General features: G+C 50.0%; 1 protein-coding gene across 1 annotated transcript; it reads right to left on the bottom strand.

The window, feature by feature from the left end:
* Nucleotides 1-207: 207 nt before the first annotated feature.
* LOC104081305 (dual specificity testis-specific protein kinase 2-like) lies at nt 208-11,619 on the bottom strand. Its single transcript, XM_009583999.1, has 8 exons — nt 11,434-11,619; nt 6,702-6,823; nt 6,507-6,555; nt 5,597-5,746; nt 3,510-3,683; nt 2,835-2,918; nt 1,748-1,834; nt 208-309 (listed from the first exon to the last, which is right to left on the bottom strand). Exons 1-8 carry the CDS (start codon nt 11,617-11,619, stop codon nt 208-210), a joined length of 954 nt encoding a protein of 317 aa, XP_009582294.1.
* Between the last annotated feature and the right edge of the window lie 1,897 nt (nt 11,620-13,516).

The following is a 13,516-nucleotide window of genomic DNA, read 5'->3' as shown; positions in this document are numbered from 1 at the left end:
AGGAAAAATATATCCTTGGTAAGTTCCTTCTCCATTTTTAACCATGTTTTCCACCCAAGAAATTAGAGACCGAGACTATGATTAAATAAACATCAGTGCATCACTTAGCTCTTCCCTTCCCCACCTTCCTTCTTCACTCCTGATCCCCCAGACAGTTAATTTACAGTTTGGGTGATTCTCTGCCAAGCCTCACAGGAGGTAGGCAGCTCAGCCCAAAAGCTGATTGTCCCTCCTAGGCTCCAGGCTCTCCGCGACATCCTCCAGCTCATCCAGGATTTCAGAGAAAGACGGCCTCTTAAATGCTTCCACCTGGAACGAGAAGGGAAAGCTGAAGAGGACACCCCGGACAGGAGGTGGATGCTCTGCTGAGCCCCCCAATGGTATCCATCCATCATTAGCACTGGTCTGGGTCACAAGTCTGCTGGTGGAGCCTTCCAGCATCACCACTTGGTGATCCAGGCCCAGGCTGCTGCAAATGAGGAGCCACAGGACAGGTCCCATTGTGCGGTACAGCTCAAGCAAAGGCAGCGAGATGCTGAAAACCAGCCTGACATGCCCCAATCTGGACAGGGTGTGGGAACTGCTCATCCCAAAGCTCACCCAAACAGTGCAGGGGCAGGCGTTGTGCATGGAAAGGCTGCAGGTAGGTATCAGGAGGGAGACGTATCATTCCCTGAGCTTTTTCGTGACAGTCAGGAACTAACTGTCTTGTATCCCTGATGCAGCTCATCCTCAGTGGGCTGTGATCCCCCAGCTCTCCCAGTGCCATCGGGGTGTACCCGAAGTGAGGAACATGGCCTGGAGCATCCCCATCCCACATCCCTACCATGCCATCCTGGGGCTGCCCTTTGTGCCTGACCCCGCGGAGCCAGCCTGGGGAACTGCACCAGAAACTCCCCAAACCTGCACATCGCACAAGGGCAGAGAAGAACAGCCCCAAGGGTCATTTCTGGCAGAAGCCCGTTATTATATCAACTTGCATTAGGAAGCTGCCCAACAGAGATACAAGATGTGAACACACATAAATCTAAGCCAGTTGTTGACATGAATCACTCCTCTGATCCAGGGCAAGTTATTCTCATGTCCTTGGGACCCATGCAAGGATTTACTTCCATTTGCTGCCTTCAACTCCTAGCAATTAGGTGTATTATGATCACTCAGCTTCTCTACTCTCTGCCTGATTACTGCCTTTGTTTTTCTCTTCCTTTCAGAGATTAACTTGAATCCTTGCTTTCTGTTTTGCCTCCCGAGGCTTTGGGCAGCACAGGGGGGGCCCCCCAGTTTTCACCATTACCTTTTATGCTAAAGCAAAAAAGGTTGAAGAACTACGCTCTGATTATATATGTAACACCAGGGCTGGTAACAGCGAGGCAGTGCCCTCCAGAGAGCATCAGCCAGGTGCCTCTGCCTGCAGCCTGGCTTAAGGAGGGATTGGACATGATCACCAACCTGCATCCCACTCTGGGGTCGACATGCAAGGGAACAGGCAGGACCTTGGGATGTTTCGGGCTGTAATACATGAACTAAACACTTCTCCTAGGGGCAAAACTGCACAGTGAATGAAAGCATACAATTGGCCCAGGAAGATCTCATAACTTCACAGCTCACGTGGCAGAGCCCTGTGTGCTAGCACTGAAAGCAGCAGGTTCAAGCTCTCCAGGGTTCACAACAATTTTGGTCTCTGTCATACAAGTGTGATATAAATCAAATGAAACCAAAGGAAAAAAAAAACGAGCAAGAATCTCACCCAACAGCAGCTAGCAGCAAGGTCCATCACCCGCTTGGGGCATTCGCTGATCATCCCCTGGAAGGCAGCAACATCCAAGCCATAATCCTGCGAGGAAGGGGGAAGCGTGTGTAGAAAAGGATTCAGCTATAAAGTCCTTTAAAAGTTCTTCATCCTTCTCAAGGTGTTAAAGCACAAAATGCTCATGGTTTAAAGCTTTTACGGTCTCCATCACAGCTATTTTACTGATGCCCATGCAAAGGTGCCAGGGCAACATCAGCTCTGGCATGGTAAATCATTAGCAGAGCTGGGAGGGTGCAGCTTGCTCTGTGCTATCCCTGTGGGGCAGTATGTGTCCTCCTGGAAAAGTTCAGACTAAGGCAACAAGAGCCACAAAGGTGGAAACCAGTACAGGAACCAGCAGCAGGTGCTGAGCAGTGGCTGCTGAGGGCAGGAACTGCAGATAATCTGGTCTTCCAACAGCAACTGAGAGTCGAAGGGATCCAGCCAGCTGTTTCCAGCTTTGTCCCTCCAGACTTCAGAGCCTCTGATATGTAATTCTCCTTCACCTTGTGAACACAAATGGAGCGTTAGTTCCTATTCAGTCTCACAGAAAGATGGAATAATCTCTGGTCACTGCAGGTTCTTTGCATTGCTCCTTGGAAAGCAGCAATTTGCTGTTTTCCTGCTGGATTTTTCATCCCTGTTCAGGTTTGTGGAAGGGAAACGTTGCAAATGTTGAAACAAAAAGGCCATGTTTTTAGGGAAGCCCGCTGTTTCCACATGAACTGCAACATATTTGAAAATATGTGTTTGTGATGAAAGTTGTGTTTAACCTGCCACTTCAATGGAGAAGCTGAAATGTCAAAGCGAAACGAAGTATTTGGAATTAAGGTCTTTAAACAGAAGTACTTCATCTCAAATTGTTGATCTAACACACTCTTGTGCACTGAAAATTTTGAGGTCAGATTTTCTCATGGAAAAACCTCTAGAGAGAAACGTGAGTATGAACACATACACATGTGACCAGGTCGGTCTGGTCCAGACAGAAGGCATAATCTCGTAACATGGAGAAAACACTGTTAGAATTGGCTGCAGGAATCATTACCTGAGTCCTGGGAAGCACTTCGGGGTCAGCTGGGATCCTGCCCAGGATTTCACAGAGGACAATGCCAAAGGAAAACACGTCCACCTGCAGGAGGGGTGGGAGAGCGGGAGGTGGGACAGGGCATGCACAGAAGCAAAGCATGAGAAAGGGGAATACCAACGACAAGTCCTTTCCACCATTAGTTACTCAAAAGCCCATCAAAAAAGCCCATTGGAGATGAAGGCAGCAAATCCCTAAACTTCTTCTGGGCTTCTGAACCCACCCAGAAACACCATAGCCCACTTGGACTTCAGCCTCCTCTTCGGGAAGCCTTGCCCCATGCTCTTGTTCAATGTCTGGTGCTTCTACAACAGCTCTGGCACCCCCACAGATCCTGCAACAGGCTCATCAGGCTATAACTCATCAAGCGTCTTCCACAGAGAGGCTTCGCTGTGTTTGCCCACAGCAGCAATCCATTTCCCTAGAAGTTTAACTAACAAGGCCACATAAGGAACCTCCACGTTGCTAAGCAGAGCACTACTGAGCAAAGGTCCAGGTAGCAGGGCAACGTTTCCCGGGGAAGGAGGGAAGGTCTCTTCTGCTGTTGGAACACGCCACCAGTAAGCAGAGGAGACATCCCCCATGCTCACTCGGGAGCTCTCAGGATGAACAAGGAGCTCGGAAGCAGTGCCATACCTTCCGGTCATAGGGCTCCCCCCGCAGCATCTCAGGAGCCATCCAGAAAGCAGAGCCCACCAGAGACAGCTTCCTCTCCACATCCTTCACAGGCAGCTCCACCACCTCCCTGGCCAGCCCGAAGTCAGTCACCAGTGCCTCGCGGCCCCGCGGTGTCACTCGAATGAGGCAGTTCTGAAAGGAGCCCATGGAGCACAGATGAGACGCCTGGCAAGGAAAGGCCTGGACACTTCACTGAGCGGCACCTCGTCAGCCCTCAGCCCCACCTCGCCATTACAGGCTCTCCCCTTGCCAGGGACCTGCATCCTGGCAGCACACATGGAGTGCACGGGGTAGATTAGGGATGGACGGATCACGTCTGACGCCAGGAAAAGTCCTTTGAAGAAGCTGTTCAATGGACATGATGATCCACATCCTTTTATCTGAAAAAGACCTCGAAATGTGCATGTCGACCTTGTTCACCGTTCAGCCGAAGGCGGGCAGGATCACAGCCACAGGCCTTCTCACTACCCACAGCTGCACATCCCTAACACGGCTTTCTGGAGGAATTCCTGTAAAATTATCTTAAGGTTTCTCAAAATCCCAGCGGTTTCAGCCTGTTCAGTTCCCCAGGATTTCCTCCTCAGCATCTGCTCCCAGGGAACTGGCAGAAACAACAGGCATCTTCTCCAAATGGCTCTCACTAACAACTCACAACAACAAGTGAGCACGTATGCACTTCTTTTCCATATCTTCAGCCATCATCACTGCAGGTTTCAGGATTGAACCAACGCAGCGAGACAGAAGAGACAGGCAGGGACCTCCAGCACTCACTAACTTTCTACAAGCAGACCTGGAAAGCTCCTGAGCTCATCAGTCACCACCAAATAGGAAATTACATCTCACCTGACTTCAGAGCACACTGGCCAAGCAACCTGGGGTCAGAGTGAATGAGGCTCTTGCCTTGTCCTTGCCTGGTGTTTGCAATTTCATGGTTAGTAACTGAGCCAAGTAAACAGCCTGAGATTACAAAGGTGAGTTTCATTCCTCTCAAGACTGTAACCCTTGACTGGCTTCCCCACTGCCAACCTTCATCAATATTTCAAGTTTCTCTTAAAAAGCTCACAGAGCACCAACAAAAACGACTTGTAAGAGATACACCACCATCCACCATCAACTGCAAGGACTTGCAGGCTCCATTTCCATGAATCACCAAGCCAGCCTTGGTCAGCTGACACAGATACGGTCCAGACTCACATCCTCACAGGCCCTCAGCTCACATCCCCTGTGATATCATGGACAGGCTGCAGATCCACCTGAGGCACAAGGCACTGACCCACCATGTTCCTACTGCCACATCAAAGCCTGTCCCCACGGACAAACCTGAGAATGGCAAAGCCCCAGTGTTGTTCCTGACCCCATCAAGCAGCATGAGCCCACGCTGAGGAAAGCAGCCTCCCAGCCAGAGGGCCAATACACCAGGAACATGATGTGCCTTTGCATTACACCCAAAGCCTGCCTCCAGATGCCAGTCTTCACAGCTGGCATGCTGCCAGGGTGTGAAACCCATGGAGGTGACCACCCTAAAATTGGTGACCTGGACCCTCTGGATCAAGGAAGAACAACTTCCCTGCACTTGAGTGAGGAGACACACATCTCCTGAGCTCTGCTGGTGCTCTGCACACAGACAGTGACCATGTTACATGGCACTCGCTCCTGTGACCAGCTCCTGTTAGCAACAGCTTCCTCCTTGCTGTGAGCAGGAAAGGAAATCTCCAAATCTGGCAGAGCTTCTCCTGCAACCGTAAGCAAAGAAAACCATGTGCAATCCTGCACACATTTCCATCTGGTTTCTTTTCTGACAGGAACAGCACTAGGAGCAATATAATTTTATCTCTATCTGGGTCTCCTGCTTGGCAAGCGATGAATGCAATGTAATGACAGGTTTTATCAAGAAAGCTTCCTTGCCTGCAGAGGGATTAGCACAGAGCAGAGAACCAGCATGAGGCCTGAGGCCTCCTGGTTACAACCCTAAGGGGTGCCTGTACGGTCCTCTAACACAGTCGCCTTCAGCAGTTCAGGGGTGATGTCCCCTTTCCAGCCCGTACCTTGGAGTTGAGATCTCGGTGGTAGATATTCTTGGAGTGCAAGTAGATCATGCCTCTGGTGATGTCAGAAGCTAAGTCCACTTTTTCCTTCCATGTCAAAGCAATGTCTTTGCTGGCCAGGAGCTCCTCCAGGCAACCCCCATTCACGTACTGTGAACAGAGACAAAAAGCGGGTGGCTGTGCGGCCAGGCAGAGCCTTCCCTGGAGCTTCCCGGGTGCTGAACGCTCCCTCGCCAACCCAGGAGCCCCTCCTTCAGGATGGAGATTGGGAAGGCCGCCACACAGGGGCCCCTGTGTATGGTACAGTGCAAATACCCCTCCTGGCACAGCAAGACACTGCCAGTCTCTGGGCTTTGCCCCACTGCAGGGACGGCTGTATGAGCCAGCTGTGGTCCTCATTCACAGGCAGTGAACTAGAGGCAAAAAGCCTGGCAGCAGCTCAGTGAACGCCTTCTGCCACTGGCAGCATAGGAACAAGGTGAGACTTCCCTGGTACCAGCCCAGGCTTTTCCATTAGACCACACCACCATTCCAGAGCCACCCTGGAGGTCCTGCCACTCTCCATCTTCTTTAATTTCTACTCCTGCCCTCCATCCCTGGCTCCTGTTCTCCCCGCCAGCTGGCCCATTCTGGCCCTTTGGTGGTACCAAGCCAACCTGAAACACTTTTTGGCCATCCTGCCTGAATCTCATGGCCCTGCAGTGACTGTGCCCCACTCCAGCTGTGATCAGCTGTGGGGCAGAAAGGACCAGAAGCCCCTCCGACGCAATCTTGCTAGTCCAGAGCCATTCACAGGCACAGAAATCAGAGAGGCATAGATATGCGTTACAGGGTATCTGCCATCCTCCCTGCCAAAGAACCACAGGGTCCTTGTCTGCCCATAGCACACTTACAAGCAAGAAGCCTTTACCTCCAGAATGGGGTACAGCTTGTCATCCTTTACGCATATTCCAAGGTACCTAAGCAGAAGAACACACCAAAAAAAATAAGAAAAGAAGCCATCAAGGTTCAGCTCAATGCCTCATTGCAGAACTGCCTTAAGAGACATCAAGCCAACTCCAGCCCCTTCCAGTGTCCACTGCTCGTGGCTGGAGGATATGCCCACCTGACGATGTTGGGATGGGACAGCTTCTGCAGCAGACTGATCTCACGCACAATCACCTCTTGGTCCACGTCGTTCTTGTAGATCTTCACCACCATCACTTTACAAGCAGCAGCCTGGGTCACCTGGAGCCAAGGTTGGAGGACATCTCTTAGCTTCCAGAGGTCTGCCAGCCCCTCTGGACAACAGCACCCCTTCCCAACCAAAGGCCCAAACCTCATTTCTCCGCTGCCCAGAGCTTTGCACAGTCATTTGCACAAGTGCAAGGTGCTGTCTCTTCCACATAAGCTCCACTCCAGTGATGCCTGCCTGGGTAGCTGGGATCAGCTAGGTCCCTCCTGTCCCAACACATCACAACACTATTTCTCTGCCAAAATTTGTGTGTTCTTTGGGCTGGAGCAGTTTCTCAGCCCACACTGGGTTACCGCAGAGCTGACCTTCTCCCCTCCAATGCCTTGCATTCAATGTCCCTTCCCAACTGCAGCCTGCCCCACATCTCCATCCCTCCTTCCTACCTGGGTCTGATCACTGCACAAGGCTGCTGGCCACACTCCTCATCCCCAGTTCCTCCTGCACCCCTACCCATGGCCAGTCCCCCTCCACCCAGGCTCTGCCACACAGACACAACAAAGAAAGCGCAGAGCCAGCTCGTCTTTCCCCCACATCCCAGGACGGAGGTCCCATGTCTGCTTCCCAGCCACATGCTAACCTGAACCTCTGCTATGGATTACCACCAGACATTTCCTTCCTAGGGCCTCCCCCGGGGCAGGGATACTGGAAGTTAAAGAACAGAAAACAAAATGCTCTTCCCCCACCTTACAACACTGAATAGACTGAGCAGGCATTTTTAGGAGGAAATTTGCTGTTCCCCCTGGAGACACCAGGGTTGGGCAGTACTGAATGCAGGGGTTTCATGCAGGCTGCAGGGCATGCAAGAGTGCCCTGGCTCTCAGCCCCAACAGGACCTTCCAGGGCCCCTGCACTGCAGCTCATGTTATCTGAGCTGATGATCCAAACAGCAGTTTCCAGACCACATCACAGAGCATTGTGGTATTTTATCAATTCCATCCTCAATTAACATCTGTTTTAAGGACAGTCATGTATCAGGTGTGGCCCACACTGATGTCCTGACAGTTCCCCCAGGGCTAGCAGAGAATCCAGCCACGTGTTTAATTTTCTCTCATTTTGAGGTTTGTGGGGTTTTGTTTGTTTGTTTTAAGGGAAAAATAGTTTAGACACAGCATGAGCTGGCTTAAGAGCAGCACTCTGAGTCCCACAGTGTCACCCATTGCTCTCTGTGATGGTCACTTTACGGATAAGGTTACTAGCCCAGGTGAGGAGAACAAAGAGCTGTATGTAAGACCTAGCTGGGCTGGAAGGAGAGAAAGGTTCATTATAATCAGGGTCACAAAACAAACTGCCTTGGGAGCAACATGAACTGCTGCTTCCTTTCTGAAGGAACACAACCTGATAGTCAATGCTATCGCTGGAATAACTCTGCCTCTCTACTTGAGCAGGTCATGAGGAAGCCAGGGCTCTGACACCCTCACCTGATGAGACTTCATAACCACAGACGGTGGGTCACTAATCAGATGTAACTGATTATTAACTGTAATTGCACAGATGTAAATATAAGAGATGCTATCAATCATCTTTGCCCAAAGACTGTGAATGCCCTTATGCCCAGGACAGAGTACAGGGAACAGCTGAAATCTAGAAGATCTGAAAAACCTTCAGAAGAGCTAATACTGAGTTTCAGTGAGACCTATTAGCTCTGCAAAAACTCTGGCAGAGACACCGAGCTACACTGAGCTTCCAGGTGGGTTGCATGTCCCAGCTGGACACCAGCAGAGTTCACAAATGCTGCCTGGGCCAGTGGAGTCCGTGACCACTGGAGGGGTTCCTGTCCACAGAGCAATGCAAAGTCCAGCCTGCTCTGGAGAAGAAATGACTGAAAAGCAAGGGTAGACCCACACCGAAAAGAGAGTAGTGGGGGAGATGGGCAAAGGTACGGGCTCAGAAGGCCTCTTCCAAGACCACAGGCCCTAAGACTTTGCTCTGGCCAACCTGGAGCAGCCCTTGGTCTGTTCCGAATCACATAAAGTGTCCAGTTTTGTCCTGGATCAGTGTGAGAACCGGGAAAGTGCAGAGGGGCCTCCAAGGTATTCTCATTTCATGCTAACAAGTGATGAAGGGTAAAGATCTGGTGTCAGCCTTAAGTGGAGAAATAAAGGTGAAAATCTGGCACTAGAAAGTTGCAGAAAGACAGGGAGTGGGAATGTGCTTCCTAATGTGTATGAAGCTTTTTGAGGGCCAACAGAAAAAGAGGTTGCTCAGAGGCTTCCTTTGGGCAATGCCTTAAACCAGTCTCAGAAAAAAGAAATCACATTGCATTTCTCTCCTGCTTTTGAGCACCTCAGACGTCTATGTATGAGAGAGCTGCCAAGAAAGAAGCTTTATACTTTCCCCAAGAAAAACTCATACTTGAATAGCTCCTTATTGCACATCAGAAAACTAAGGCAGAAAAAGAGGGAAAGTACTTTGTGCCCAGGTCATGCAATACATAACACACAGAGCAGAAGGCTGTGCCCAGACCTCTTGAGCCTGACTGAGTCACCAAGTAGAACCAAGTGAATCCTTCTTCCTCAGCCAACCCACATATAACAACTCCTGAGAATGGGCTTCACCGAAGGACAATGGATGGCAAAAGCAACAGGCAGCCAGCACAGGCAGTGCCAGCACTTTGGGTAGTCTATGTCCTCGCTGCAGGAGCACTTTGGAAGACAGCATCTGTTGGCAAAGAGCTTCACAGGACCATTGCCAGTGATCCCTCGCAGCAGGAGTGCTGCTCCTCAGGGCTATGACTCCTCAAGGGAGTGGCTGACCCAAGAGGACCATGAATCATCAGAGCACTTGGTTACAGTCGCGCTCGAGTCCCCAGACAAATGTCAAGTCCCCACAAAGGACTGTCATTGTCCTCCTCCACTGACTTCTGACTATTTGACCCATAGCATTTCAATCAAACTTTTTTTTTTTCACATTTCTTCTTCTCCTTCTACTTCAAGAAGTAACTTAATTTTCATTCAAGATCCGTGTCTCCAGCCTGCCTACTGCTGGAATTTCATTCACTGCCAGGGCAGGAGGAAAATGTCATGCACGAAGGAAACAGCAACTGTTACTATGAAAATCTGCTAGATGAAGGAAAGAGAAAGCGATGGCAACAGCACGCTGCGTAGGTGGGGAAAGCAATTACTAGAGGGAGGCTGTGGTGGGGAGAGGTATATCGCTCTAGTCTGCAAAGAGCTGCCATAGACCTTTGGCTAGAGATTCCCCTTGAACAGCTTTAGTGCAGTATCCCTGGACCTGAAGTTCACCCAAAGGCTTTATCACAGCACCAAGCCCAGATGCAGTAGAGGAGGAAACAGAGCCTTGAGAAAGCAATGTGCATTTATCTATCTAATCTGTGTATTTTCTGCGGTTCCATGCCCAGATCCTGCCAGCCTGGCTTCATTAGTTTCAACTGGCCATGTGCTTACACCAGCCAGGGATCTCACCCAGAATATCACAGAATATTCCTCTGGCAGAATCATCTTATGCTGGCCCAGGAGAAATGTGCAGTCATGATGTTTATCGTGGGGCTGGTCAAGCTAGGAAGCTGAAAGCAATAGTAGAGTCAGGCCCAATTTGTTTCCACTGGGTCTGGGTCACATCCCAACAACCAAGACCAGTGTCAGCAGCCACATTCTGGAGGGCTGCTGGGAGGAGAAATAAGGTGGGCAAACCTGGCCACACTGCAAAGCAACGTGGCATCTGCTCTCAGAGATGAAGGCTGAGTCTCACTTCCTAATACGAAGCGCTTCCTTTCACTTTGCTGTTCATAGAGCAGTGATCACTGAGGGCTGCAGCGAAAGAGCCCCAAGTCCCATCCGCTCCCCCCCAAATAAGCAGTGGCACTCCCAGGCTGAGGAGCAGCCTTGGAGAGGGAGCAAAGCTAGCAGCACCCTGGATCCTGTGCTTGCTCAGAGAGGGTTAAACAAACTCCCACACCAGTGGAGCTTGGTGCAGGGAGTGACTCACAACAGCCCCAGTGAGAAAAGCAGTTTTGCTTTGGTGACACACCATCCACATCATGCACTGGCTTGCAGGGAGCCATGGGTCTCCTGACATGAAGGCAGCCCAGGCAGAAGTGGACAGCCCAGCAGCCTGTCCCTGCCCTAAGTCCCCTGCTCCTCCCCAGCATCACCATAACGCAGGGCAGCAGCCAGAGAGGGGTAACAGTGCTGGCGTCTCCACTGGCTGTGGGTGGCAGGTATTCTGGGAGACACATGCAGCTTAATTTTACATTCTTTTTCTTTATATGTTTTGCTACAGTTTTGACAACAAAACCTGCACAGAGCATAAATATCCCCCAATCTCATCCAATACCCAGTTTAGCTCCCCGACAAGCCTCTTGTATGGCTAGATGACAGTATCGATGAACATTGATTGATCGAGTCATCCCATCTCCTTTTTCACTATGGAAGGGGAGATGTGCATCAAAGGCGATGTGCTAGGTGTGCAGAGGGGGGTGTCCTTTCCTCCCTCACCCCATCCAACCTGCCAGAGTAAGCTGGGAGAGATGAAGATGAGGAAATAAGCTCGGGGACAGGTTCCTCAGGTGAGGCACCATCTACACAGCCTCAGCAGCTGCTCAACTCCTCTCAACAGGTCGCGGGCTGCCTGCATGTCAGTTTACCTTGTAGACCTTGGAGAAGAAGCCGCTGCCTATCAGCTCAGCGTTGAAGTTTTCCCAGAACTCCAGCTTCCTGACAGCTGTGCGCAGCCTCTGCCAGCGGTCCACATGGTAGTAGGTGTCGGACGACTCACCATACTGCATAGGGCTGGAGGGCTCCGGTGCGATCAGCCCTGCCTCGCACATCATAGGGGCAGCAGCTAAAACACAGTGTATTTCACAGTGAGCCAACAGCAACATTTGGACATCAAACAAATACCTGCACTAGAGACCAGGACTGGACGAAGCCTCAAGAACAGAGGGACAGGAGGCGAGGCACCGAGATTATGCACCCTGAAGCACACATTGCACTGGGAAGCACATGTGGCCACTGTCTCCTGGATAAGTCATCCTGGGCTTAGGCCTGCCTTATGCAAGTTGTATTCAGACTTCTTTAGACTAAGACTTAAAGATGTTAAATTATCATATATTCACTTATACCTTCTAAAGGTTTATGATAGATAGGATGCATCACCTTCAACACATGATAGTGCAGCCCAGGTAAAGTCCAGGGGACTTGCTCAAGCCAGCTTTGGTTGTGTCCAAATTGGGCTTTTAGCATAGGTCACGTGCCACATACTAATGTGTCCTGGTTTTGGCTGGGATAGAGTTGATTTTCTTCCTAGTAGCTGGTATACTGCTGTGTTTTGGATTTAGTACAAGAATAATGTTGATAACACACTGATGTTTTAGTTGTTGCTAAGTAATGTTTATGCTAGTCAAGGACTTTTCAGCTTCCCATGCTCTGCCAGGTGCACAAGAAGCTGGGAGAGAGCATAGCCAGGACAGCTAACCCAAATGGCCAATGGGGTATTCCGTACCATATGACATCATGCTCAGTATATAAGCTGGGGGGGGTTGGCCAGGGGAGGGGGATCACCGCTTCGGGACTGGCTGGGCATTGGTTGGCAGATGGTGAGCAATGGCACTGTGCATCACTTATTTTGTATATTCTATCATCATTATTATTACTATTATTTTCCCTTCCTTTTCTGTTCTATTAAACTGTCTTTATCTCAATCCATGACTTTTACTTTTTTTTCCGATTCTCTCCCCCATGCGCCTGGGCGGGGGGAGTGAGCGAGCAGCTGTGTGGTGTTTGGCTGCCTGCCGGGTTAAACCACTGCAGTCCTTTTTGGCGCCCAACGTCGGGCTCGCAGGGTTGAGATAACAACAGATCTGACCTGAGTGTGTTAAAACAAATTTGTTATAAGCATTCATTAGATCAGTTTAGTAGTCGCTGGTCACAATGTTGGTTTATTTGCTCTCAGAATTGTTGGATTTGTTCTCAGAGTTGTTTTATATAACACTTTACTTGCTGTATACACTGTTTATGAGTATTTATGTGCTGTTTATCACCTCTGAGAGATGGATTAAGGTTATCGTTTTGCTATACCGTGTAACACTGGCTTATGGTATGATAAACTTATTGGTCATGAGATTGCACTCAGCACTGCCGTCATCTCTGTGCTTTGGGAGCTATCTCTCGGAAACTATTAATAATTACACTTTTTACCTCTTCTCCTCGGAGAGCCAATTTACGGGCGAGACACCTTCCTTCACTTTCCCCTTCTCCTCCAGGCTGATTACAATAGCTCTTGAGAATTTTGAATATCCTTGGGATGTTCAAGCCAGCATGCTCCTATTGCTACGTCTCCTGAATGTGTTTCAGATTTTTTTTAGGGTTAAACAACTATTTAGAAAAATCACCCAGAGACCTGTCCCGAGGCTGAATGGTCATGGATGTCACAGCTTGTGGGAGAATACAGGCAGGTACTTAGAGAACTTCTCACCCCCGATGGTCTGGAACTTTACTCCCGAACAACTACAGGATCCTGATGAAGTGATAGAATGCTTGAAAAAAAAAATGCCGTGGTTATTCCAAAGAGGCACAACTTATCACACTGTGCTGGACCCTGGTTAGTATCTACTGCTCGGTATTATACAGCACCCTCAGGGAGAAGAGAAGGAAAACGAACCAACAGGCACTGCAGCTACTCCAACCCCCATGACAGGCACTGTGGCTACTCCAACCCCCACGACAGGC

Source organism: Fulmarus glacialis, unplaced genomic scaffold (assembly GCF_000690835.1).
Source record: "Fulmarus glacialis isolate BGI_N327 unplaced genomic scaffold, ASM69083v1 scaffold1728, whole genome shotgun sequence".
In the NCBI taxonomy this organism is placed as follows: domain Eukaryota; kingdom Metazoa; phylum Chordata; class Aves; order Procellariiformes; family Procellariidae; genus Fulmarus; species Fulmarus glacialis.
The sequence above is the reverse complement of the archived record's forward strand: the minus strand, read 5'-3'. Positions and strand labels throughout refer to the sequence as shown.